This window comes from Oncorhynchus kisutch, linkage group LG26, assembly GCF_002021735.2.
Source record: "Oncorhynchus kisutch isolate 150728-3 linkage group LG26, Okis_V2, whole genome shotgun sequence".
Lineage (NCBI taxonomy): Eukaryota > Metazoa > Chordata > Actinopteri > Salmoniformes > Salmonidae > Oncorhynchus > Oncorhynchus kisutch.
This window is the reverse complement of record NC_034199.2, coordinates 10573933-10601028: the sequence shown is the minus strand read 5'-3', so window position 1 is coordinate 10601028 and position 27096 is coordinate 10573933. Positions and strand designations below refer to the sequence as shown.

General features: G+C 40.6%; 1 protein-coding gene across 1 annotated transcript; it reads right to left on the bottom strand.

The window, feature by feature from the left end:
- Positions 1 to 9424: 9424 nt before the first annotated feature.
- LOC109871395 (protein Wnt-10a) lies at positions 9425 to 26770 on the bottom strand. Its single transcript, XM_020462252.2, has 4 exons — positions 26291 to 26770; positions 24729 to 24994; positions 20065 to 20438; positions 9425 to 11340 (listed from the first exon to the last, which is right to left on the bottom strand). The coding sequence occupies exons 1-4, from the start codon at positions 26350 to 26352 to the stop codon at positions 10870 to 10872; spliced, it is 1173 nt and encodes a 390-aa protein (XP_020317841.2). The 5' UTR covers positions 26353 to 26770; the 3' UTR covers positions 9425 to 10869.
- Positions 26771 to 27096: the final 326 nt, after the last annotated feature.

Genomic DNA, 27096 nt, shown 5'->3' with positions numbered 1-27096 from the left:
GCATTTTCCATAAAATACCGCATGTCAAATTTGTCCTTACAATTTGTTCAGTTCCAAGCAATCAACATCAATACTGATGAAAATCTTGTTTCATACTTGGTGTCCCAAGTGGCGCAGAGGTCTAAGGCACTGCATCACAGTCCTGTCTGCGTCACTACATATCCTGGTTTGATTCCAGGCTGTGTTGCAGCTGTCTCATCAGGTAGTGCACAGTTGTCTGGGTTTAGGGGAGGGTTTGGCCCGGCTGGGATGTCCTTGTCCCATCATGCTCTAGCAACTCCTGTGGCAGGCTGGGCGCATGCACGCCAACGCAGTGTTTCGTCTGACACATCAGTGCTTCAAGTGAAGTGGGCATTGTGTCAAAGAAGTAGTGTTTCTTGGTGGGGTTCTTGTTCCGGAGGACGCACAGCTCTTGACCTTTGCCGCTCCCGAGTCTGTACAGGAGTTAAAGTGTTGGGACAAGACTGTAACTACCAATTGAATACCATGAGAAAGGGGTGAAAAGAAAACCTTGTTTCGTGTATATTTGTTCAATATAAACATGATTTATTCCACCCATGTCTTGATTATAATTTATTTTTGTTCTATAAAAGAAAAAAGCTTTTATTGATTAATGTGATCTAGCAGAGGTAAATGGCAAACATTAACCACGTAAGCTGACTATATTGCTTGTAATTGACATAAGTCAGCATCTACGTATTAAGTATGAAGTATTTGTATGTAAATGGTTATGGCTGTGTTGTTTTAAAGACTCAGTCCATCATTGGGTGAATAACAAAAACATGAACACCAAATAAGGGTTAATTGCTGTGATAAGAGAAAACTGAGGACGGATCAAAAACATTGTAGTTACTCCACAATTACTAGTCTAAATGACAGAGTGAAAGAAAGAAGCATACACAGAATTAAGCCTATTCCAAAACATGCATCCTGTTTTTAACAAAGCACTAAATGAATATTGCAACTCACTCTTTGTCCTGAATACAAAGCATTATGTTTGGGGAAAATACAAAATCCAATATAAAACATTACCGAGTTCCACCCTCCATAGTGGTGGCTACATCATGTTTTTCAGGATAATAAAGAAACGGAATGGAGCTAAAACGTGGTCAGACTGCTTTCCACCAGACACTGGGAGATGAATTCACTGTTCAGCAGGACAATAACCTAAAACACAAAACCAAATCTACACTGAAGTTGCTTACCAAAGTGACATTGAACGTTCCTGAGTGGGCGAGTTACAGTTTTGACTTACAATACCTTTGGAAAGTATTCATACCCCTTGAGATTTTCCACATTTTATTATGGTATAGCTTTATTCTAAAATCGATTAAGTTGTTTTTTTTCTCATCAATCTACACACAATACCCGGTAATGACAAAGCAAAAGCAGGTTTTTAGAAATGTTTTCTCATTTATTAAAAAATTTATATATATGTATATCACATTTAGATAAGTATTCAGACCCTTTACTCAGTACTTTGTTGAAACACATTTGGAAGATATTACAGCATATTTTCTTCATGGGTATGGCACTACAAGCTTGGCACACCTGCATTTGGGGAGTTTCACTCATTCTTCTCTGCAGATCCTCTCAAGCTGTGTCAGGTTGGATGGAGAGCGTTGCTGCACAGCTATTTTCAGGTCTCTCCAGAGATGTTCGATCGGGTTCAAGTTCGTGCTCTAGCTGGGTCACTCAAGGACATTCAGAGACTTGTCCCAAAGCCACTCCTACGTTGCTTTGGCTGTGTGCTTAGGATCATTGTCCTGTTGGAAGGTGAAACTTCACCCCAGTCTGAAGCCCTGCTCACACTGGAGCAGGTTTTCATTAAGGATCTCTGTACTTCGCTCTGTTCATCTTTGCCTCGATCCTGATTAGTCTTCCAGTCCCTGCTGCTGAAAAACATCCCCACAGCATGATCCTGCCACAACCATACTTCACCGTAGGGATGGTGCCAGATTTCCTCCTTTGGCAGTCAAGCCAAAGAGTTCAATCTTGGTTTCATCAGACCAGAGAATCTTGAGTCTTTAGGTGCCTTTTGGCAAACTCCAAGCAGGCTGTGATGTGTCTTTTACTGAGAAGTGGCTTCCGTCTGGCCATTCTACCATAAAGGCATGATTGTTGGAGTGCTGCAGACATGGTTGTCCTTCTGGAAGGTTCTCCCATCTCCACAGAGGAACTCTAGAGCTCTGTCAGAGTGACCCCGGGTTCTTGGTCACCTCCCTGACCAAGGCCCTTCTACCCCGATTGCTCAGTTTGGCCGGGCGGCCAGCTCAAGGAGGAGTCTTGGTGGTTCCAAATTTCTTCCATTTAAGAATGATGGAGAACACTGTGTTGTTGGGGACCTTCAATAGTGCAGAAATGTTTTGGTACCCTTCTCCAGATCTGTGCCTTGACACAATCCTGTCTCAGAGCTCTACAGACAATTCCTTCAACCTCATGGCTTGGTTTTTGCTCTGACATGCACTGTCAACTGTGGGACCTTATATAGACAGGTTTGTGTCTTTCCAAATCATGTCCAATCAATTGAATTTACCACCGGTGGACTCCAATCAAGTTGTAGAAACATCTCAAGGATGATCAATGGAAACATGATGCAACTAAGCTTAATTTTGAATCTCACAGCGAAGGGTCTGAATACTTAAGTAAATCATATAAATAAGGTTTTCACTTTGTTGTTATTGAGTATTGTGTGTAGATTGCTGGGGTTTTCATGAATTTAAATCCGTTTTAGAATAAGGCTGTAATGTAACAAAATGTGGAAAAAGTGAAGGCGTCCGAATATTTCCGAAGACACTGTAAATCTACTTGGAAATTTGTAGCAAGACCTGAAAATAGTTTTGAATAATGGGCAAATGTTGCACAATCTAGGTGTGGAAATCTCTTAGAGACTTACCCAGAAAGACTTACAGCTGTAATCACTGCCAAAGGTGCTTCTACAAAGTATTGACTCAGTGGCGTGAATACTTATGTAAATGACATATTTCATTTCAATAAATGTGCAAACATGTCTAAAAATATGTTTTCAGTTTGTCATCATGGAGTATTTTGTGTAGATGCGTTAGAAAAAATATATTGAATCCATTTGGAATTCAGGCTGTAACACAACAAATTGTGGAATAAGTCAAGGGGTATGAATACATTCTGAAGGCACTGAATATATCCCTGGGAAATACTGGTAACTGGGTTATTTACCATCATCTCTGGGCCCATATTCACAATTCATCCAATAATTTGAGTGCTGATCTATCATGAAAAATAAGACAGGGTGGACAATATCAAGCGTCTCAAAGTAGGAATTATATTGTGTGTTTTCACAAATTGAACTATACATTTTTGCAAAATGCTTCATTTTTTTTTACAGGTATTCTAAACTCTGCATTGCTGACTGGATTTATATATCTGTATGACATATTGACATTCTCTCTTTTAGGAGAGTATATACTGTATATATATATATATTTTAAACAAAAATGGTTGAAGAATATGTGGAGTGAACCTGCAATCTTCAGCACTGTAGCCAGATCATTAACCCTCTGCATCACCAGAGGAAAACAGTGGTCTTCCAGGTTTGTGTTTGTCCTAACATGTTCAATCAGGACACAGAACACAATTTCTGAGTTATTGAAATGTTCCTATCCCTTTCATATGCTGTGTACATGTAACACTGTGTGATGATTTTTTTAAAATAATTATTTTCTTCATCACATACAAATGCATGCAAAACATATACAAATGCATGCAAAACATATACAAATGCATGCAATACCCATTCTGAAAAATTATGATACATAATAAATATACAAAAACAAATTCAGGTTTAATGCAATAATCTTTTAATTGATTTAAAGGTCCAATGCTGACATTTTAAAATCTCAATATCAAATCATTTCTGGGTAACAATTCATTACCTTACTCTGATTGTTTTCAATTAAAATTGTATTGTTCTTTTTTTAACGCAAAAACAAAGAGCTAAATCATAAATCCTGCAAAATCAGGTCTATCCCCTGGTGGTGCAGAGTGTTAGTCATGTTGCTGCAGATCTGAAGATTGCTGGTTCAAACGCACATATTATTTAACAACATTTCTGTTTTTTAACTATGAAATTGAGCCTCACATATAATCTACTAAAAGAGAGGATTTATTTTATTTTGTCCAGATGTATAAATCCAGTCAGAAATGCAGAATTTACTATAACTGTAAAAAAAAAATATATTGTGTAAATATTGACTGTTTAACCTTTTTTTAAGTAGATTGTGTGAACAGCAATGGAATATTATGTTAAACCCAAATGTGCTAGAAATGTCATAAAAACTAAACTAATTTGGAAATTGTGGAACATTGCACAACATTGTGGGAATGTTCTGTGCAACCTTTGTAAATATCATAATAATATTCTTGCAACATCCCAGACAACTCACATGACATAATGAAATGTTGTGGGAGCCTTTAAAGAACTTAGACCAGGTGTTCCATCAACATTTTTAAAACATTAAGGGAATGTCATGTGCAACCTAACTTAAACATTGTAGTAATGTCATCACAACTGAGCATATTTTGTGTTTTGGGAACCTATCTCTTGTAATGTAACCAGACTGTTCCCACAACCTAATTAATTGTTCTGGGAATCTTTAAAGAACTCATGAAGGCTGTTCTGTCAACATTCTTGCATCAAAATACTGTTTTGTGCAACCTCGTACAAACATTATCTGAATGTCAGCACAAAGTGACAGTTTTAGTGTTACGGGAACATATCTCTTGTTATGTCCCACACTTTTAGTACAACCTTAAAACAAATGTGTTAGACACTTTTTGGAATGTTCTTGTAACCTCAGATGAATGTTTTGGGAACATATCTTTTGTGATGTCGCAACAATGTTCCCACCAGACTGTTCCCACATCCTTTCTTGCAACAGCAGGTTCATGTTTTATACAAACATTGTATACTAATTAGCACGACTGCACAGTTTCACTATGAGAACGTTTGCTGCAACCTAATGAATGTCCTGGGAACTTTCACTGAACTAATTTTAGTTTGCTGGGAAAATGTTACTCGTACCTTGTGCTATTGCATTACCTGGAAACCTCATGAGAACTTGGGGATGTCGGTGGTTGTGTGGAGGTTGTTACAGATGTTGTGCCCAACATTTTAGTAAATGTTAGGAGAACATTCCAAGGATATTTAATAAAAACATGTATACATAATAATTATCCAAAACATTTTTTGAATGTTATTGGGATGTTATGATCCTAATGTTAAATTAAACCCTAACTAGAACTTAATGGGAATCTTAGCTAATGTTTTGGAAATGCTCCAAATTTGCCGGGTAAAACAACCTAAGGGGAAAAACATTTCTCAAAACCCAAGCAGAATTAGAAGTAAGGATTAGGATGTTTTCACCAAACAGGATGATAGTCCGGAGTATTATCATATTAACCATGGAACAAATCCGATAATAAAGGTGCATCAAAGTGATGTATCACGGTGTAATCTCAGGGAGAAATAGGGCCTTGATGGGATTAAGCGTCTATATGTGTTCTAGTTCTCGTCTGATCTGACCTGAGCTGTTACATCTCTGCTGACTGTGGCATCTTTCAGACCACTGGTCAGCTACAGTAGGCAACAGTCTATAATCACCTATAACAGAATCAGGCGGATTCACACAACTGCCCATCTCGTGAATGTCTTTGAACATCGCCCGCTCAGGCATTACGATTACATAAAGTATTATAGCATGTTTGGCCAAACTAATATGATCAACTGCTTGGTGTTAAACAGAATGCATGAGCAAACTGGATACCCCCATTCAAACCCTGAGTTCAGACATCCCAGCAAACAGGAGATGTCCTGAGAACGTTTGGCGACGATCCCATTATGTCCCTTAAGGGTTTCGGTGCGACGTTATCCCACTGACATTCTGAGAACATTCTCAGGAGGACCTTTGTCTAGTTCCCTGTAAGTTCCCAGGACCTTTTAGAACCTTTTTAGGACGCTCATTTTAATAGTCCTTAGGACATCGCATAATGGCCCCAAGGGAACATTCTCTAAGGGACCTTTTTATAGTTCCCGGTTTGACCTGGGGACGTTTTTAGGACATTCTTGGGACGTTGTGTCTTGGTCACCTGAACGTTCTTGGGATGTTGTGTCATGGTCCCCTGGAGGTTTTTGTCACGTGATGGTCCTAGGTGTCTCACACCATTAGAAGTAAGGTAATGAAATGGTAGTGAGAGTTTTAAGGTAAGTGGTACGCTGTTCAGCTAACATAGTGTAAAACATCTTAAATCAATGAGAACTACATTTTACATGATCAAGACTGACTCTTCTATTTGACCCCACCTGGGATTTGAACTCCTCACTTCTGGATTTAGGCATGCTGTTCTTTCTGCTGCACCACAAAGTCTGTAGAAGTTTGGTTCCCTACACATTCATTACCTACAATACATCTCTGCCATCTGCATTGCTATTTTAGATATCAGTTAAATCTCACTATTCTCTCACCAATTTAATTGACCATTTCCAGCACTTTGAGTTTGGGCTTTTTTTTATTATTCTCTTTTAATGTTACTCCTGAATCACTACGATAAATATAATATTTTTAACAGCACTGAGATTTACTTTGAAGTGCAAAGTATAGGAATAGGCCTACATGTGAAATCAGTCATTGATACAGACATGGTGGCGTAGCAGGAAGATTAGAATACTGTGAACAAGAGGTTGTGAGTTCAAATTCCAGGTGTTAAATAATGCTTACTATAAATATACACAATGTAATCATGTTTGTCAAATATGTAAGTTGTTAAACACTGTATTTTAAAAGCACTGTGGGTGTCCCTAACATTGCCAAAAGACCAAGAGCTGTGACTGGATCAGTGGTCCACCAATCAGGGCTTTGATGGACTTGGCAACAGTAACAAGGGGTAATGTGTAATGAAACTAGGGTGCACGTGCCTTGGGGAGGGAGAACGTTTCTTTGCGGCCATCAGGTGACGTCCCTGGGACCAGGGAACGAGACACAACCTCCAGGGGACCATGAGGCAACATCCTAAAACTGTTTGCAGGGGTTGACTTTCAATTATGGATTGTTAATATGGTCCATTCATATGGTCCATTTACAAGATTTTTGCAGATTCAGCAAGGATTTCTGGAAAACCTGTGAATTTGGGGAAATCTACTGGAATTTTGCAACCCTAATCTGTGATTAGCCATTGTGTCACTCGAATAGCCAGTGTGGCATTCCGTTACGAACCAATATGGGTCCCTAGAGGAGGTGGCCCGTGGCCCCGTACAGCCACACAGACAGGACTACACACTGACCGCCCATAGGAAGGGTGTCTGTAAACAATGGGTCTGGTAATCACCAAGCCCTTTCCCCAGATTAATGGTACTGATAGCAAGGATCAGAGTGAACACTACTGCCCCTTGATCTCCTCCTTCACTGTAGCCACAGTACCGTACGTTGGTATGGCGTCCATATTAGGACAGCTTTAGTCTCAGCAGGAGTTTACTGAGTCTGTCCTAATATGGACACCGTACCTGTGCTCAGATATGGTGGGTAGGCCATGCACTGGATGTCTAAACATGAGAGAAACAGTTACATTTTCTGAAGGATTCTAGTAAACCAATCATGTATGTTCATAATTTGTCAGTCTTCAGCAGAGCTTGCTCATTTCAGACATGTCAAAGAGATCAGTAATCCTATGCCCGTAACAGAGCTCACATGTGGTCTTCGTGTACAAAATAATGATATCTAATTAAAAGAGAAATTAGAAGAACAAGTTTGAAATGGGTCTCTTGTGACAATAATTCCTCCTTAGTGTATGGGCAAACAAGCATGAATGACTCATGTAATACGTTCAATAGACATGCTATGGTTATTGACTATGGACGTCAACAAAGAAATTCACAATGACTCATTTCTTCTCGCAATAAAAACTCGCTCAGAAGTTCACGTGTTGTGTGTACTCTCTCAGTTTGGTACCTTGCTTGTATGGACTGGTCCCCCTGATCTGCTTTACGCGATCCACCCTTCGGGAAATATGCACAGAGAACTTTTATTTCCCATCAGTCTTTGGCAGTGCACTGCCTGTTTCCCATCTGCTAGCTCTGAGGCCTGCTCTCCTCGGCCCTTCTTTATGACTTCTGGCTTTTCCTGCTGTCGTTTACACCACAAGGAGCAACGCTTGTTTGCGGAGAGTAATGTACTAGCATTTTCGGTTGCTTACACTTTTGGTCACCTAAATTTGCAGACTCTTTAAATATATGGTTGGTGACACAGTTCATGTTTTTTAATTCAGAGCATGTACGTTCTATACGCCAAGGTCAGACATCGGGCAACAGTGTTTTCTGATGTTTAAAAACACGGATTAAAATGCTATTGAACGTTTTTCTGCTATTTCACTGGAAAATGCTGGAGAGGGTGAACTATTGGATAGTGAATTTGTGCAAAGTTGAGTATGTGTTTACTGTAGGTCCAGTGTGTTATCAATGAATTATTGCAGCATCAGAAGGTTTTCATTTCTTATAAAAGAGGTGTAATACCACACCTGCCAGTTCATGCAATGGGATCAAAAATCTAAATCTCAATCACCAACATAATGTTCGGTACTAATGTTAGGTACTTAGAATAACTTAGAATAACTGGGATATACACTCAAGACCAATAGGAGATACTATTCTAATGAACTGCACAAGTCCAGACCTGGATTCATGCACCAGTTAGTGCCAATGATTGATTGCTGTCCATTTCTTTGTCATTTGATATTTACCAAGTATTTATCTGGATGATTATACCTATTCATGATTCAAAATGTCAATGTCACAGGTTATTTTTATTTTTTTAAGAATGAGAGACAAAAGGGAATTATCAAAGGGAAGCTTAAAATCATCTTCTACGTGTACTGTTTGTACATTTTCTGCCTGTTTATATAAGGCTGAAATGATTAGCTCGCTGCAATTTAGCTGCTGATGAGGCTCACCGTAGACTGACAAAAGGCCTGGGGATATCTCTGTCCGGATTGCCAAACATACATGTCAAACTTCAACCTAGGGTTTTGAGGCACAACATGTTCTCACAGTGCAAGCAGTTCTCACCAAGGCAAAAAAAATAAAAAATCACTGAAAGTTGTATTGGATGCCAAGCTACTACTACAGCTCAGGAAAGAGGGAGAGCTTTTCTTCTCAGCTTGTACGTTTAGATACGAAAAGGTCTGTATGACTTTGCACATTAATAGTGCACATCTATTTACTTTGAAAGCATATCTCTCACATTCTTACACTTGACTTGGTAACTTCATCCTACACGAGGGAACTGAGAATGCATCACTAAGCCAGGATGCCACAGTGGTGCTGCACGCAAACGTCTATGGAAGGCAAACAAGTCGTGATGATGTGCATTGCCGGTAAACTTGCTGACTCATGACAAGATATATTTGGACACTTTATTTTTTAAATAAATGTACTTTTCTCATTTTTCCATCACATTAAATTCCCTTTTATACTTTAGTTCTTTATTGCTTCACAAATATTAAGTGATCCACAAAAATAAAATAACTTAGAAAATAACCATGACCATCGAACATGAAAAATAATACAATTATAACAAATTGCATATAGCTATGTTATATCCCCAAAATACATGTTCTCCAAAACAAAATGCATGTGCAAACTACGAATCTGCATCAAAATAACCTGTGCCAATATACCAGTAACACATTTTCAGTTTTTTTAAACACAGACACAATGTGTTTGCTCATAATAATTTACCCTGACTGACAAGGTATTTGATGAAATGCATTTTGATATATTCTATGGGGAAATAATCTTTTTCAGAATAAAACACACAACACAGACAAACAACGGACCTATTGGCAAGCAAGGATATATACAACCATATATTTGCATTGAATTTTAACGATTTATCTGTACAAATTCTAATGGTGGTTTTACGATAGATTTCTAACATTTAAACTTAATTGAGTCAAACCTATGAGATAATTGTAGTGCTTTATTACATGGACTATATCGTAACAGTTAGTAGTGTGAAGGTAGGGCTATAGATTACCAGAGTTTACAACTACTAACTGTACCAAGAGCAGCACAGACCAATTGGCCCAGTCTTTTCACTGTCAGCTCCACCATTGCCCTCAGGCTGTCCATTCTGTATAACTACTCATGTCTCTATCACTTGACCCTCTGTCTTCACAACTCCATCCTTGCAATCGAACGCCCGCAACCGTCAACATAGTCCACATTTCCTTTATTTTTTTACCAGTATGGATAGATATACTTTTTTTGAGGCACATGGTAGCCATTTTGCAGATTGACATATTGAATTGGCACATTTTGTAACCTGAAACATTACTAAACAGCCCATATGAGTTAACATCATTGTGGCTCTGAGTATAAAGCAAGAGCAGACATAACATTCTGGAACAACCTCTTTCTTTCATATATCTGCTGTTAGTTTTTCTTCTTCTTCTTAAAATACCGGAATCAGAGATTTTTATTTATTTTATTATTCTTTTTTTAAATCTATAGATAACAAAATCAGCCATTTGTCATTTTCAGAAACCTAGTTTAAATTCATGAGTGCTCAGTTATTAATATTGTCCGTAGTATTTCACTATCTTTAATCTAAAAACACTTTCTGAGATGAAGGGCAGTGCAGCTCCAGATGCTCTGAACTATGGTGGTTGGACACATGCTGTGCACACTCTGATTGTACACCTCTTTGAACTGGCTATATTCCAGTCTTGTTTTCGTGCGTTCCATTCTACTAATGGAAATGGCAGTCCACTGCAAAGGGAATGGGTGTTTTGCAGTCTTTCCCTGTTTTTAGAAAAGGTATATTATTGAATTCCTGCATTTCTTCATTTGCAGACACTGACCCACTCTGTTATTCGACACTCTTCGCAGACCACGTAACAGCACCAGTGGAACTTGCAGTTGCATCGTTCACTGCGGGTCTGCTGTAAGATGTTATGTCCTCGCCCGCAGCAGAGGCTTTCACAGTTGTCCATCTCTGGACTCGTCTTGTTACAGATCCTCCCTTGCGTTCCGGCCGAGTCGGACCGCAGATCCCTCTCGCAGAAGTCCGGGGACTTCTCAAAGTAAACCAGCTCGTTGAGGTTGGATCTGCGTCTGTGTGTGGGGTGGTGGGCATGCTCCAGCTGGCCCGTGTTCCTGTTGTGGGCTTTGATGAGGGTGGCGATGTGGAAACGCTCCTTGAGCAGCGAGCCTACCACCCTGAACTCTGGTGTGACTTGCCAGCAGGTCTTCAGTTGGCAACTTCCTGATGTCCCGTGGCATTTGCATTTCCGTCTCATGTGGTCCATCACCACCTGCACAGAGAGGAACAGGGAACTGCATGTTAACATCCTCCTTCATCCCATTCTGCAGTAGGACACACGTTCCCTCATCAAATTAGGCAAATGAACTAGACTGTGATTAGACTCCTCTTTCATTCCACAGCTGTTAACATTTATCACATAATTGTCACTACAATAATTGGCTTAAGTGTTCTACAGTAATGTTCTATAGAAATACACTTTATTTAAACTATTTCTCACTCTAAGGCGGTGGAACTCCCTTCCACTTGATCCTGGCCCCTGCTCCTAACATGGGCTGTGTGTGGGTGCTTCATATTGCTGAGTGACCAATTAGGCATCAAAAGTATGTAGGTAGCACTAGCCTACTATTGAGATGTTTTGCCTGGAATAACTGACTCGAAGAAGCTGTGCTGAAGTAGTGCTCTTTCAGGACAATGCCAAGTTCACATCCCGAATGAGGATGTCCCTCCCACACTCCCAGACCTCCCATTTTCTCAACAATGCACTCATCTGTCAGCCTGAGTTATAAACTTTTAGATCCAATTACCAACAGGAAAAGGGGCCACCCTCAGCACTGACAGATGCTCCTTACACCCACCCCTATCAACAGCGCAAAGAACAAACACACACCTTCAGCACTCACACATTCTACTCTCTCCTAGGCCTCTACGTAGCTGCCCTGGGACACACACACACACACACACACGAAGACGTTCAAAACCTTTGAGAGAAGTCAAGTTTAGTCTGTCGATTGCTAAAGGATTCCGTTTCTACTACCACAGTGTGTGAGTGAGTCAGAGCTAAAACGAGCTGAGATGAAGCTGCACTTTTTCATGTACTGGGTTCTCTTTCTTTGTTTTGAGATAGAATCTGATGAAGAGGTGAGGAGACCCTGAAACGTGTTTTCCCTCGGTCGAAACGAGTCGAAACCCACTGTATTATTCAGCTGTGTTCTGATCCATTCAACAGAGCGCTCTGACGGTTTGAGCCGAGGGCTCGTCGCAGCCACTCTAAGACTAAAGGTCATTTTGAACAGTTGCCAAAAGCAGATATACTTTGTGGAGGAGCATGAATTCTTTAAGGCTTGGGTTTGCGCGCTGCGGGTTTCCATTCCAGGGCCTCTCGTACGTGTTCCCATTGAATAGAGAGAAAGTGATATTCTGTGTGAATTGGTAGAGCGGGAGAGTGATAAATGGACCCACTTGAGTCATCCATTAGGAATGACGGGGAAAGAGAAACAACACTCTTGATCTCACAGGGGCCGAAGCTAACAACTATCGATCACAACCCAATCACAGACCACCATCACAAACCTGGGGAAATACTTTCAGGCCTTTTAAGCTTCGTTTTTACATCAGACCAACTTACTTCCCTGAACTGCATCCTTCTGGCTATATATACACCCTGTAATTACGCAACAGTAACCCACTTAACCCTTTAGATACACACTGAACTGGCCGGTCTAATTGTCTCCCCTACTGTAGTTGTTTTCATGAATTCTCATAATCAACTGTCTAGCTAGTAGGTTTTTTATTTACTACAACAACAAAAAATCTAGACGAAGCAATATCCTGAAGCCTGTAAGCGGGGGACACAAAAATGACACATTCAAACGAGAGACGACTGAAACCAAAACTGGCATAAAACCTCAGAGCTGTCACAGTTTAGGAAATGGGACCTGCCTGCTCTTACCATAAGTGGCCTGTTCTGACATGACTGCGGTGATGATGATCAGATCAGGAAGATTGTTCCCTTTCCTCCAAGCCGTGGTGCACCAGGGTGCACCTGGGGGCATGAGCTGAGTCGACGTGGGTGTGCCTGTGGCACCGGGAGGAAGAGTGTGTGAGCCGCTGCTGAGCTGAGCTCTCCTGGAAGTGACTGCCTGACGAGAGACGCTGATATGGCAGTGATTTATGGTGCCCTTTTGGAAGCGGAACTGACTGGGTTATAGAATCTCACTCATAGGCCCAGAGGCTAGACAGGCCTGGAGGGGAGAACAGAGAGCAGAGTACAGGAACTATCTGATGGTCGTGTCTGTGTCTACCATCCACTGATTAGCATCTCCTAGGCTGCGCCCCAAATGGCGCCCTATTCCCTATGTAGTGCACTACTTTTGACTAGAGCCCTATGATCTATGGGATATACAGTATATATAGGGAATACGGTGCCATTTTGAATGCAACCATTGACTCATTACACTGCTAATACTGCCTGTCTTGTACAGGTCTCACTCTACAGTGTATTCACACAATACTCCCTCATGTTCACAAAGCATATTATACATGGTAACTGTCAGATATAAACAAACAATACTTACAATATTTAGCAAAGACTGGTACCTTGGTATTACAACTGTATCGTCTTAGAAAAAAAACTGCATACAAGGATTCTTTGGCTGTCCCCATAGGATAACCCTTTAAAGAAACCCTTTTGGGTTCCAGGTAGAACCTCTTTTGGGTTCCATGTAGAATCCTTTCCATATTAGTTCCTACACGGAACCTAAAAGGATTCTTCAAAGTGTTCTCCCGTGGGGACAGCCAAAGAACCCCTTTTCTTGATTTGAATACCCTCTTATACTGTATGAGGAGATGTTCATGTTTAACTACACATGGTCATATCCTCCAAGGCCTCTGTCTCAGCACTTTGACTGTCAGTCTCAATGAAAACTGTGGACTACATATGTAGGTCTTATAAACTAACATTGTAGTTATGCAAAGGGGGGGGAAAAAACTTCTATAGAAGTAATTGCCCTCAAATTCATTGGCAGACCACCGTTAAAAACACACATCTGGGCTGTTTTAATTGGGGAAGAGCGAGACAGACTCCTCTATAAACCAGCCCCAGACTGAGATCAAATAAGACATATTGGTAGCAGATTAGGACCACAGGCAATACTAGGTATTACATGGTGTACAGAGCACTTAAACACTTCGCTATGTTTGCATCCCAAATGGCTTCCTATTCCCTATTTAGTGGCGTTTGGGACACAAAAACCATGTTCCTTCCTCTATCAATGATATGTCTGTTTTATATTGCCATCGTGCTTAATCCCCTATTCCTCTCATCCTTATTGTGTCATAATAATTTTCATTGAATAGTCTTTTAAAATGTTAGGCCTAAATAACTTCTGTTGACTGTCTTGTTTGTGGATTGTTACTGGTATGTTGTCTATAATGACTCAATGTTTAGCAAATATGACGTTAAGTTATGAACTTAGCTACATCCTGTGGGTTATGACTTAGATATTTGTGGGAGATAAATCTGTCCTGGAATGTCCGTTTTTTTTTGAGCGAACAACGCAACATTGCACACTGCTTTATGTAAGTTAATTTCGAAGACATGCAATAACAACCATAAAAGGGACACAAAGCCAAGAATTCAAAGAATATAAACAAACCCACAACGCATTAAATTTCAGCATCAAGTAAGTCATTTAAACACGTCATCAAAAGAACGATTCAAACGTGGCCACACAATAACCGACAGTGAACAATGATTTCATCTTAAAGTAACAATCTAATGAAAACTGTTCACTGCACAACAAGCACATGCAGTCTTACTCTCAGTTAATTGTACACGACAGTCACAGATCCAATTTGGGCCCTTTAATAAAACGTCATTACATCGATAGCTTCCACATGCTGTGCCTTAAACAGTGTTGAGCATTTGTTGTGGCGGTGCCCCAGTGAGACCCTAGACCAGGGTGGTGAAACTGATCCACTGCCGGCCCAGTGGAATGCTCCCTCTCCTTAGATGCTACAACTCTCTAATGGAGATCCAACAGGCCACCGTAAAGGCTTCATAAAGGCCAGACCAAGCAGTCACAAGGCCCTGTCAATGTGTAATAAGCTCTGCTACATACGAGCGAGAGAGAGACCTCATTAAATCGAAATATACAACATAAAAGCAGAGCGCTAATATCTACTTCCAGGCACACTGCTCGTAGCTGGGAATACAGACATGCTAGGTGAAATAATGCCATCATTTGTTGGGGCTGTGCAGGTCAAATTGAGTGATTCCAATGAAAATGTAAGTGAAAGGAATTTTACTACCCTTGCAAATGTTTCCATGTTATCGACAGACACCGTAAACATTTAATCATGCATAGGGAATCTCGAAAACCATGTTCCAATCAATCATCAGTAATTATACACAACACACTGCTGTACACTAAACATTTGCTTAAAATTAACTCAGAGAAAATTGTTGGAATGAGAGGGATGTGCGTGCTTTGGTTAAAAATTAGATTTTTTTTTCTGGGACTTTTCTCCCCTGATCAACTTCTCTGAAATCTGTATTTGGGGGGGGGGGGGGGGGGGGGGGGGGCGAATCTCTTTCTACTTTCCGTCGTGTTTGATGTCTAAAATCTTTCGCTGTGTTTAAACATCTGTTTCCAAAGAGCCAACAGCCACTAATTAGAGCTTTTAACAAGACTGAACGTCGTGACAACCAGAGGGTGGGCATGAGGCGACATGTATACCCCACTAAAACCGCCACATTCCTCTATAAAAGACAGCTCCTTTTTAAGGGGAGGGGTTGGGGGAGGTGGAGGAGGGTGGAGGTATTATTTGAGACCTCACCTGTCAGTGTTTTCATTTTGATTTGGGGGGGGGGGGCTTTCTGCTCTGTTTGAAGTTATCAAGGTGCTGCTCTGGCTGTGTTCTCCTAATGATGCATAACTCCATGAGTCATACTGTACCTCTGATGTCTCTGTACACTGCTTTAGTATATTTAATTTGCACCTTCAGTTGTTTTCTCCTCCGAGTTTAGAACTCATTAAAGCATTGATATATGAAGTGTGCTAAGAGAACTGCACTCCACATACCCAGAGCATTGTGCAGCCTGACCTGAGTGACGACTAGCAGATGCACAGACTGCAGCTTTGAACGCAACTCTGGTCAAATCTGTATCAAAACACAGGTCAGATAATGTACATTGAGTTCATTAAAACTGCTCACAATAAACTGCATATACATTCCAGCGAAATGTAATTGTGCCATACTGAAATACATTTGATGATAAACTTCCTGTTAATTACACAGTTGCAACTGTTGGACAGGGTAATTGGATATCAGCTTGGATAGCTTTTGTTTCAACCAATGCGTATGTTAATAGTTCCGGTTTTCTTGGCTCTCCTTCAAGAAACTGTCTCCAAAAGCGGTTTTGTCAGTTTCAAAGCATTTCCCAGTAGCAGCAGGTACGTTTCTAGCACAACCAGCTATTGTTGCCAAATAGGCCTCTTGTCAAAAACAGAGCTTCAATGTGCCCAAACTATGAATCTTCCCTGCAACTTATCACCCTGATTGTCAAATAGATCAAAAAGTCAGTAGCTAGCTACGCCTCTCTATCTTCCCTATGTTGATATACTTTTGTCATAACACTGCAACTTCCTAAAACAAAGGGGTGTAACAATGATCATATATCATCGGTCTTGTCATCCAACTAACAACATTAGCCTTGTAGTACGTAACATAGAAACTCTGAAATTCTTAAGAGGATTAACTTGACTGTTGAATTAGAAATGACATTCGTTTTTTTTCAATGTATGTCGTCTGATTTTATAGTATATCACTGGCCAAGAAGCAAATCATTTTATGGCTCATTGTGCCTATCTATGGACACACAGATGGGTCACTGTGTTGTGCAGAGCATGGCTTTATTGCCGGCCCTGCTGCACATGAAAAGCAGGACAATCCTCTGAGTCTCTCTCTCTCTCTTTTCTTGGCTGAGTAACTCCACATTTGTGTTTTGTCTGAATAATCAAGGAAACCCGAAGTAAACGGATGAAAAGATACAAGACCAAATTACTCAGGAGGAAGCGTTGAACAATGTGGAATTTACTGCTACTTTTGGGTATGGCAGCAGTGCTGCCTGGGAGTGATCATCTACAGTAACAATAGGTAGTAGTAGTAGTAGTAGTAATAGTAGCAGCAGCAGCAGCAGTAGTAACAGGAGCAGGAGCAGGAGTAGTAGTAATAGTATAATAATAATAGTAGTAGTAATAGTTTTGTATTAGTTGTATTAATAGTAATATTAATAGTAGTAGTAGTGATAGTAGTAGTAGTAGTAGTAGTAGTAGTAGTAGTAGTAGTAGTAGTAATAACAATATTAATAGTAGTAGTAGTAGTGGTAGCAGTAGTGGAAGGAGTAGCAGTAGGAGTAGTAGTAGTAGTAGTGGTAGCAGTAGGGGAAGGAGCAGTAGCACTAGGAGTTGGAGTAGCAGTAGCAGTAGTAGTAGTAGTTGCAGGAGCAGGAGCAGTAGCAGTAGTGGTAGTAGTAGTAGTAGTAGTAGTAGTAGTAGTAGTAGAAGCAGTAGTAGTAGCAGTAGTAGTAGAAGCAGTAGTAGTAGCAGTAGTAGTAGTAGTAGTAGTAGTAGTAGTAGAAGCAGTAGTAGTAGCAGTAGTATTAGTAGTAGTAGTAGTAGTAGAAGCAGTAGCAGTAGCAGTAGTAGTCACAGTGGTAGTAGTAGTAGCAGTAGCAGTGGTAGTCGCAGTAGCAGTAGCAGTAGCAGTGGTAGTAGCAGTAGCAGTAGCAGTAGTAGTAGTAGTAGTAGTAGCAGTAGTAGTAGTAGTAGTAGTAGTAGTAATAGTAGCAGCAGCAGCAGCAGTAGTAACAGGAGCAGGAGCAGGAGTAGTAGTAATAGTATAATAATAATAGTAGTAGTAATAGTTTTGTAGTAGTTGTATTAATAGTAATATTAATAGTAGTAGTAGTGATAGTAGTAGTAGTAGTAGTAGTAGTAGTAGTAGTAGTAGTAGTAGTAATAACAATATTAATAGTAGTAGTAGTAGTGGTAGCAGTAGTGGAAGGAGTAGCAGTAGGAGTAGTAGTAGTAGTAGTGGTAGCAGTAGGGGAAGGAGCAGTAGCACTAGGAGTTGGAGTAGCAGTAGCAGTAGTAGTAGTAGTTGCAGGAGCAGGAGCAGTAGCAGTAGTGGTAGTAGTAGTAGTAGTAGTAGTAGTAGTAGTAGTAGTAGTAGAAGCAGTAGTAGTAGCAGTAGTAGTAGAAGCAGTAGTAGTAGCAGTAGTAGTAGTAGTAGTAGTAGTAGTAGTAGAAGCAGTAGTAGTAGCAGTAGTATTAGTAGTAGTAGTAGTAGTAGAAGCAGTAGCAGTAGCAGTAGTAGTCACAGTGGTAGTAGTAGTAGCAGTAGCAGTGGTAGTCGCAGTAGCAGTAGCAGTGGTAGTAGCAGTAGCAGTAGCAGTAGTAGTAGTAGTAGTAGTAGCAGTAGTAGTAGTAGTAGTAGTAGTAGAAGCAGTAGAAGTAGGAGAAGGAGTGGTACGTAGTAACTGTAGTATATCAATATTTCTATTGTTAACTCATTCCAATTGGGGCACTTTCATAAAACATACTTGACTAACCCTAAACCAATCCCATGCTCCTGCTACTCTTCCTGTCATCTGGAGCAACACAAATCTGACTCATATTATCCAATTAGTCTAACACCAGACCAATAACACCATGGCAACCCCAAGCATCTGTCCATGAAATCAACTATATGCTGGGAAAATACCTGTGGAATAGCATACTAATGTTATTCACTTGATCACTTATGGTATCACAACATCAGCCAAATGAAACTAGAGTTAAGGATAACCATGTTTTTTTAGACGGAAACTGTCAATATTTACGTTCTAATTCCAAACCACTGCTATATGGCCATCATAACCAAGCTTCTTTATTAGCCAAATGCTACACTGCCCATAGGAACACATAAGTAGATTAAACTGAGCATGCACAAATTGCAAGATCACATAGACAGGAGAACTGCCTATATTCTCCACATAATTAGGCATCTTGCTTTGAAACGTAATAATGATAGGAAAATGTATATGGTGAGGGGTGGTGCAGACACCTTCATTGCCAATAAATGTCAGCTGTGACATTTATTTCATATCAATCCTTTAACGATTTCCTATATTGATATCTGAAAAACCATACTAAAAGTATGAGTACTTTCAAACAACATACGCAGCTGCTTCCATGGTTGTTATTGTAGGCTACAACTGCCTGATTACGAACTAAGTGGGAGAGGAAGCCTGGCTCAAAAGAACACAGATGCAAGGCAATTGCATCATGTGGAGAAATCAGTGAGTAATCTGTATTGATAGGTCACTACTGACAACCGAGCCAATAAAATCAGAGCATGTGCCTCAAAATGACGTTATCGTTAGGACTCGAGTCGTAATCCTCTCATTTGTACCTGCATTCATGTGTCTTTTCCATTAAAAAAAACTCCTCAGTGAACTAAGAGTGTGTCCCAAATGGTGATCTAAGTGCACTGCTTTTAACCATAGCCCTATGGGCCCCCACAAACTAAGTCCTCGATACTCAACAGATGGTCCACAGGCCGGATCCAGACCCAGAGAACGGGGTCAATACGGACCGCGGATCCCGGCTAAAAAATAAAAAATAAATTGGAACTCAGTCGGACGTTGACGCTTGGTATCATATGAAAACACATTATACGTGGCGAAATGGGCACAATTGCAGGAAATTAGCAATTTCTCTCTACCAACAAGAGGGGTGTGAACGGTTTGAAAACTTTGGGATTGCATGGGTTGCAAGGTGGGGGTTTGTTACTGCGCATTCAGACCTTGCCACCAAATTTGTGTGACCGGACCTTCTCAAATAGTATTTTCTCTAGAGAGAAGAGAGCTGTACTGTAAACCCCTCTACACAGTCATAACTCCCACCACCCCCAAACAGCGCCCTTCAGTAGCTGAAACGCCTCCTCTCACCTGCCTGCCAACTCTGTTGTTGTGGAGCCTCATCCTGGCATGGATGTCCTTGTAGGTCTCGCGCGAATCCAGGAAGTCCCTGGAGAACTTCTCCCCAAAGTCCACATCGGGGCTGCAGCCTCCCCACTCCCAGGAGTCCTGAGACCCGGGCAGATCTGCAGGGAAGTGCTCCATGACACCGTGCACCATGCCCTTCCCGCGGTGTATGGCCTCCAGTTGCAGCCGGTTCAGTTTGACGCGGAAGGCCTCCTCGTCGCCTCTCCGCTTCTCATCACAGCCGCACGCCTTCAGCTTCCCCATGGAGCAGGCGTTGGACACGGCGTGAACCACGCCCGCCGCTGCGATGGCGTATGCAAAAGCACTCTCACGGAAACCTGGGGGTGTGGGGGGGGGGGGGAGAAAAAAACAAGGGGTCATGTTTAAGATCGAGATAGGATCCTGCTGTGCACCGTTTGATTCCTACTGCACATACAGTACAGTGCAGTAGATGACTATCTGTTGAGCTGAGGAGAGGTCCAATGAGCCTGCAGTACCAGTATGAACCCCCGCCGTGCCTCACAACAGAGGCAGAGAAACATCTGGGACAAGAGCAATTAATCCCAAACACTTGCATGTCTCCAGGCTCAGAGGCTGAAAGTGAACAGACCCCCACCATCAACCATCCTTTCAACACAAGGATCTGACAGTGATCATAAGCAGGGATGGAAGTGGCCGATGATGGTGCAGAATATATGAGCACCGTATTGTTAATCCCCTTTAAAGCTCTCGCTTTATTGAGCTCTCCGGCATGTTTACAATTAGCCTGGCTACTGTTGGCAGCCGTTTGATCTCCCTGCCATTTCAAATGGGGGAAGGGGGGGTGATTCTGATTCAAGTTAAGCACGGGTAAATGGAAGGCATTTCCCTTTTTATGCATTTTTTTCTCTATGCATATTCTGACCTTGAACCTAAGCATGAGAGCAGCGTGCTATTCAACCGCTATTCGTTGGAGGCGGAGATCAAAGAAATGAAGGTGTAGCAGTGGTGTGTCTACAGATATACTGTATTCTGACCTTGATTTCATTCTCTCATAATTCCACCACCTTAACGCACAAAGATCCCATGAATAAGGTCGAGGGAACCTGCCGGTTCCAAAAAGCATCTTCTTTATTATTTGGTGATAGAAATAACAGCATTCTCCATGTACTGTAATTTATAAATTGATAAGAGCTATTGATAAGAGCTAGGTAAATTTGTAATCTCTTTGGAGAAGGGGATTGTAAATACACATGCTGTACAGTGCCTTCAGAAAGTGTTCATACCCCTTGACTTATTCCACATTTTGTTGTGTTACAGCCTGAATTCTAAGTGGATTAAATATATTTTTTTGCTCACCCATCTACACACAATACCCCATGATGACAAAGTGAATGCGTGAATTCAAACAACCAAAAAATCTAAATGTTTATAAGTATTCTCACCCCTGAGTCAATACATGTTAGATTCACATTTTGCAGCTATTACAGATGTGAGTCTTTCTGGGTAAATCTCTAAGAGCTTTGCACATCTGGAATGTACAATATTTGCACATTATTCGTAAAAATAAATGTCAGCCATTTTCAAGTCTTGCCATAGATTTTCAAGCCGATTTAAGTCAAAATTGTAACTAGGCCACTAGCTTATGTTTCTTATGCCTAGGGCAGGGACCTGTCCCACGTAATGTATATACATATGTAATAATTCCACACATCTTTGACAGTGGATCCACACGTGTGTAAGGTGATTCTGAGGGTTTTTCTACAGTTGTGCTAGAGAATCTTAGCATTGTTACACCAAGTTAATGGGCCTAGACTTTCTCTGTCCAGTGCTCCCCATTTACAGGGTAAAAGGGCAACATACAGAGTATCTGTCTATACTGTACTCTCCTTAGTGCCCGTCAGACTTAATAGCCTGCAACCATGACTCGCTGAGTTCCTGTAAAACCATCCCTTCTCAGAATAACTCACTGAAGAGAAATGTTGTGTTATTAAACAAACATGTTTAGAATATGTCAAATAAATTGTTAAATTCAAGACTTTAAAGGAGCAATCCGCAGTTGAGACATCCATTTTTGGACTTAATTAGTGATATGTACCCATTGTTTCTTGAATAATATAACTAAGCCTCGTGTGCTTAGTTAAACTGGCATACCCGATCAGAACCCAAAGAATAGGCTTGTTTTGCTTAAATGTTTGTAAACAAATGAAATGTTAATAAACACTATAGCCTCAAAACATGACTGATGTCATGGATGGTCAGTCCTTGCATCCATACCTCTGTCTATGAACTTGAGAATGGTTGCATTTCTCCAGACCCAACCTTCAGATTTTTACCGAAACAGGGGCAGGATAAACGATTTGAGATTGTTTCAACTGCTGATTTGCCCTTTAAAGCTTACAGTTTGATTCCAAATCTTACAGCCAAACAGCCCTATTTGTCACCATTGTAGAGATGCTCAGTTCGGCCTGCCGAGTGGTGCAGCAGTCTAAGGCACTGCATCGCAGTGCTTGATGCGTCACTACAGACCTGAGTTCTTCGACTTTCCCGAGGCCTTCGCCTCTCCCGAGTCCGTATGGGAGTTGCAGTGATGGGACAAGACTGTAACTACCAATTGGAGATCACGAAATTGGGGAGAAAAAGGGGTTAAAAATACTACAAAAAATAAAAACATTTAAAAAAAGAGATGCTCAGACCCAAGTCCTAAACTGGCCATGACTCCAGTTCAATGCAGATTTTTTTTTGTTATACCTTAGATGGAGCACATGATTAATGAAAAACTGTACTGCACTGTTCAATCAGATGTGAGCCGGTAATGTCTGAAATTTGCACTATTCACAAAACATGTTCAAAAAAAAAATGCTACCATGGCTAAAAGAAAAGCATCCAAGGGGTTTAGGCAGGGCTTCCAAAACTTTTTTGGTCCACGACCCCATTTTGATTCCCCATAAAATTTTACGACCCCACCATGTAAAAAAAAAAGATGGAATCAACGGCCAATGTTTACTTTTTTAATTGGGGGCTATGACAGTCTATTACAAATCAGTCTGACAGTACTTTTGACAGTATTGAAATGCATCAGAAAGGTATTGGGAAGTATTCAGGTAATAATTTTCTTTGATCTTCGCCCCCCAGGGTCTGATTTAGTGCCTGGTTTCTTCTAATGAGGTTTGTGGCGATTGTAGAGGGAAACAGAGAGTCTTATCTTTCAGTGATTGTCATAATATTTTGGATCGTAGCCCTTTCATGCATTCGATGACCAAAAGTGGCATCTTTGGCCTCATGGGTGGATTTCATAATGAATAAAGATATTTATTTTTTTAACTACAAAAATCTGAATTTTCTTTGTCAAATGGTTTTGTTATATTTCAGTCTTCTGTGATGTATATAAAGTGTAATATTGGGATGCAAACCAAAAATTGAAAACATTTCAACTCCATATCTGACATCTGACGTTTTTGGAAATGCTGGTTTAGATACATAAGATATAGTCAATGATGTTTCATTGATCATCCCCTATTCACGCACATGCACACGCACGTACACGCATGCAGGCACGCACACACAGAGTACTTTTTCTCCCTCTCCATCTTGCCATGATTCCATGGGGGGGGCGGAGGACAGCACTTAGATGCAGTCCAGAGACACAGACATGAAAATGCTGTTTTAGATTTCCTCCCAAGCAGGCTGAGGCGAGAGACCTGGAACAAATCAGTCTAACAAATAATTTAAAATGAGAGGCACGCCCGGCTGAACTGATGGCTGAGGAAGTGGGAAAATTAATTAAAGATTAAAGAAAACTGTCACTTTGTCTTACAGAAACTAACTAAACAGGTTTATGTATTGCCACTGAGAGTTGGGAAAGTGCTGAGAGCAAATTCACAGCACTTGCACTGGCAGAGAGTAAAAGCACTAACCAGGCCTCGAGAAGGCTCACTTTATGTGTCTCATTGGCTTTTTAGCTTAGCTTTAATTCCGGTTAATGTAGAAATATGGCCCTATAAAGTATGTCAGAATTAATCAACAAGCAGATATATGTTTGAGGTAAAGAGGATATGACATCCGTTTCCTGTAGTAAAATGAGATATCCAAACAAACAATTAGTTGGGGCATGCATAATATGCTGCATTTGTAAAACCCCACTCATAAAAGCATTGAAATAAACAAAGACTCACATTACTTAATAGCTTTATTTCTGCCATCGGGCTACTTACTTACTGTATGTAAAACGTAGTACAAGAAAATATTATTTCATGCATCTGCAACTATGCAACAAAATATTCATTCAGTATGCATTTCTTAGCGGATGAATCACCTCATTTAAAAGTGTCTGTTAATATCTATCATTTAGAGTTTCTATGCCTCAGGAAAAACATACCCGTCCAATACCAAGTGCCAGAAAACCAACAACTCTTCCAATAATGATAATGGCAAACAGCTTTGTGAGTCAGTGTGTGAGGTCAATGAGTAAAGGGGTCCTGTGGTAGAAGTCCCAAATGGTACCCTAGTCCTTTTATAGTGCAATACATTTCATAAGAAGGGCATTCTATAGAGAATAGGGTGCCATTTGGGATGCAGGCGTGGTAATCAGAAGCACCCTTTTTAACTAAGGGGGTTCCCTACACCCTACTTTCTGTAAGGTGACTCACCTCGTTTGAAAACCACACTATCGTATGGGATCTTGTTCCTGGTCTCCAGGCTGGAGCAGTTCCACCTGTGTCCTCTGAACTGATGTTGGCACTCATGGATGGCGATCTGGATCCCTTGGATGGCCGAGGCGGTGACGTCGGGGTTTCTCATGCACACCTCCAGTTGTCTGCGGTTCAGTCCAGGCAGGGTCAAGCAAACGGTGTTAGCGTTGAGAATGGGGTCAATATTGGGGATTTTCAGCCCTAGAATCTCATTGGAATCTACCCTGGAACACAGAAGGTTTGATGTTAAGGTGTGCCTGTTCTGTAGTACATGATTGATACTTCTATGCCCCGTAAATCATGTGTAACAACCGTCATTCACAAGACAGGAGTCAGGTGTTTAACAGTATTACACTTCTGAGAGTTTATGGTTGTAAATTGTTTCTGACAATATTGACTCAGGAAGCGTTTGAAGGTCTGAAAGCGGTACATTGTACAGTGAGCAAATAAAAAAGATCTGTTTTATTATTATTGTGTTATGCATTCTTAAATATATTGCCTCCTGCACACACACACACACACACACACACACGCACGCACGCACGCACGCACGCACGCACGCACGCACGCACACACACACACACACACACACACACACACACACACAATGAAGTTCATTACATTAAATTCCATTTGTGCAATCATTCATATTTGCTGAGTTGTTACTGTAATCATAGTATTGACCAATAAAACATGTATAAACATGTACCAATCAAACACCAATGAAACAAATAACAGATTGCATTTTCCCAACCCATTTTGACCATGTCTCAAAGCACTTTTTTCAAACTTGAAATCGTGCAGTCTGGTATTGAATGAAGGGGCATGTCACAACAGAGGATGGAACCACATGTTGGCAAGAATAAAAAAATAAACACTTATCCCACAAGTCTGGGATAACTTTTCAAGTCAATAAAAAGATCCCAATAAAGTACTTGGGAACACTTATATGTATGTGATACAGCATCCTGATCTTTAAACAGGTATGCGTAAATACATATTTCATAACCCTTTCATTCAATGTTGGGTTATTACAGCATCCAAAGTAGCTACCTACACTGACCCAACATGGAAGGAACAAAAGCCTGTTTTATCTGCAATATTATACTTATTATGTGATTATAACAAACTGAACCCCTCTTAATGTTAGACAAACAGGATTTGCAGAGCTAAAACTTGTTTTGAGTTATTTATTGGACAGTACTATAATTGCACAATATGATTTGCAAACAAAAGCAATACCTACAATGAACCTGATTGCACCTTCATAGATTAGCCTGGGTTAACTGTAGCTAGGTTATGTAATTAAAACACACCTGAATGATGTAGCAACTGTATAAATACTTGCGATACAAACTTTATATAAACACTGGCACAATTATTTATTTTTATTAACTTATGTATGAGTACATCTTGAAGATGAATAACTACGCCAGTGAAAGTAGAAGGCATCCAGCTACTATTCAAATAAATGTTCAGGTAAAATATTAGAGTAAAGTAAATTAAACTTCTCAACTCACCTTTGATTGAGCAGAGTGATAGCCATCAGAAGACATATTAGGCGGCAGAATGAGAAATCCATTGTATGGCTCGTTTTTGACCAAAGATACGTGCAGAGATAGAGCGCGTATAACAAGTTTTATGTCCCTCTAAAACCTGACAGCTTTATCAAAGGCTCGTCCACTCCAGAGTTCCCGGCGATGGAGTTTGAGGATGACAGGTCCTGGGTTCAAGTGTGTATCTGATTTGAGATCTGATAAAAGGCAGACAAAGTGCTGGATGTATCCTAACTACTGCAGGACAAGTGATTTAAAGAACTAAAAAGTTTGACTGCACTTTCTTATAACTTATTGAATGAAGATACATTGGAAGTGAGTTGACTGAACACTCTTTCATGCTATCTCATATCTGCGCAAATGTACGATAGCTCCGCCAAGATATAAGCATTGGAATCCATCCGAAAGCAGTGGGTGTACTAACGCGCACTATCTTGAGTCTCGTTGACTTGTGATGTTTTTCTTATAGCCTACTGATAGCATTCTAAACTACAACACTTAGCACTTTGCCAGCCCACTTCGACGTCACTCAGGGCAAAGAAAAGCGGCAGAAGAGCGCAAGTGTCTTGTTAAGGGATATGGAGATTCCCAGATAAGAGGTCTAAATGGGTCCGTCTGGGACAGCGGCAAATACTTTTAGTCCTCTTTTCTTATGATGATGATGATGAGATTGAGAAGGATGATACAACAAAAGTTAATTGACTTACTTTCAGTCAGAGAATGAGTTGACATGGGAATGATCGGGCTGCACTTTTATAAATAACAATCAA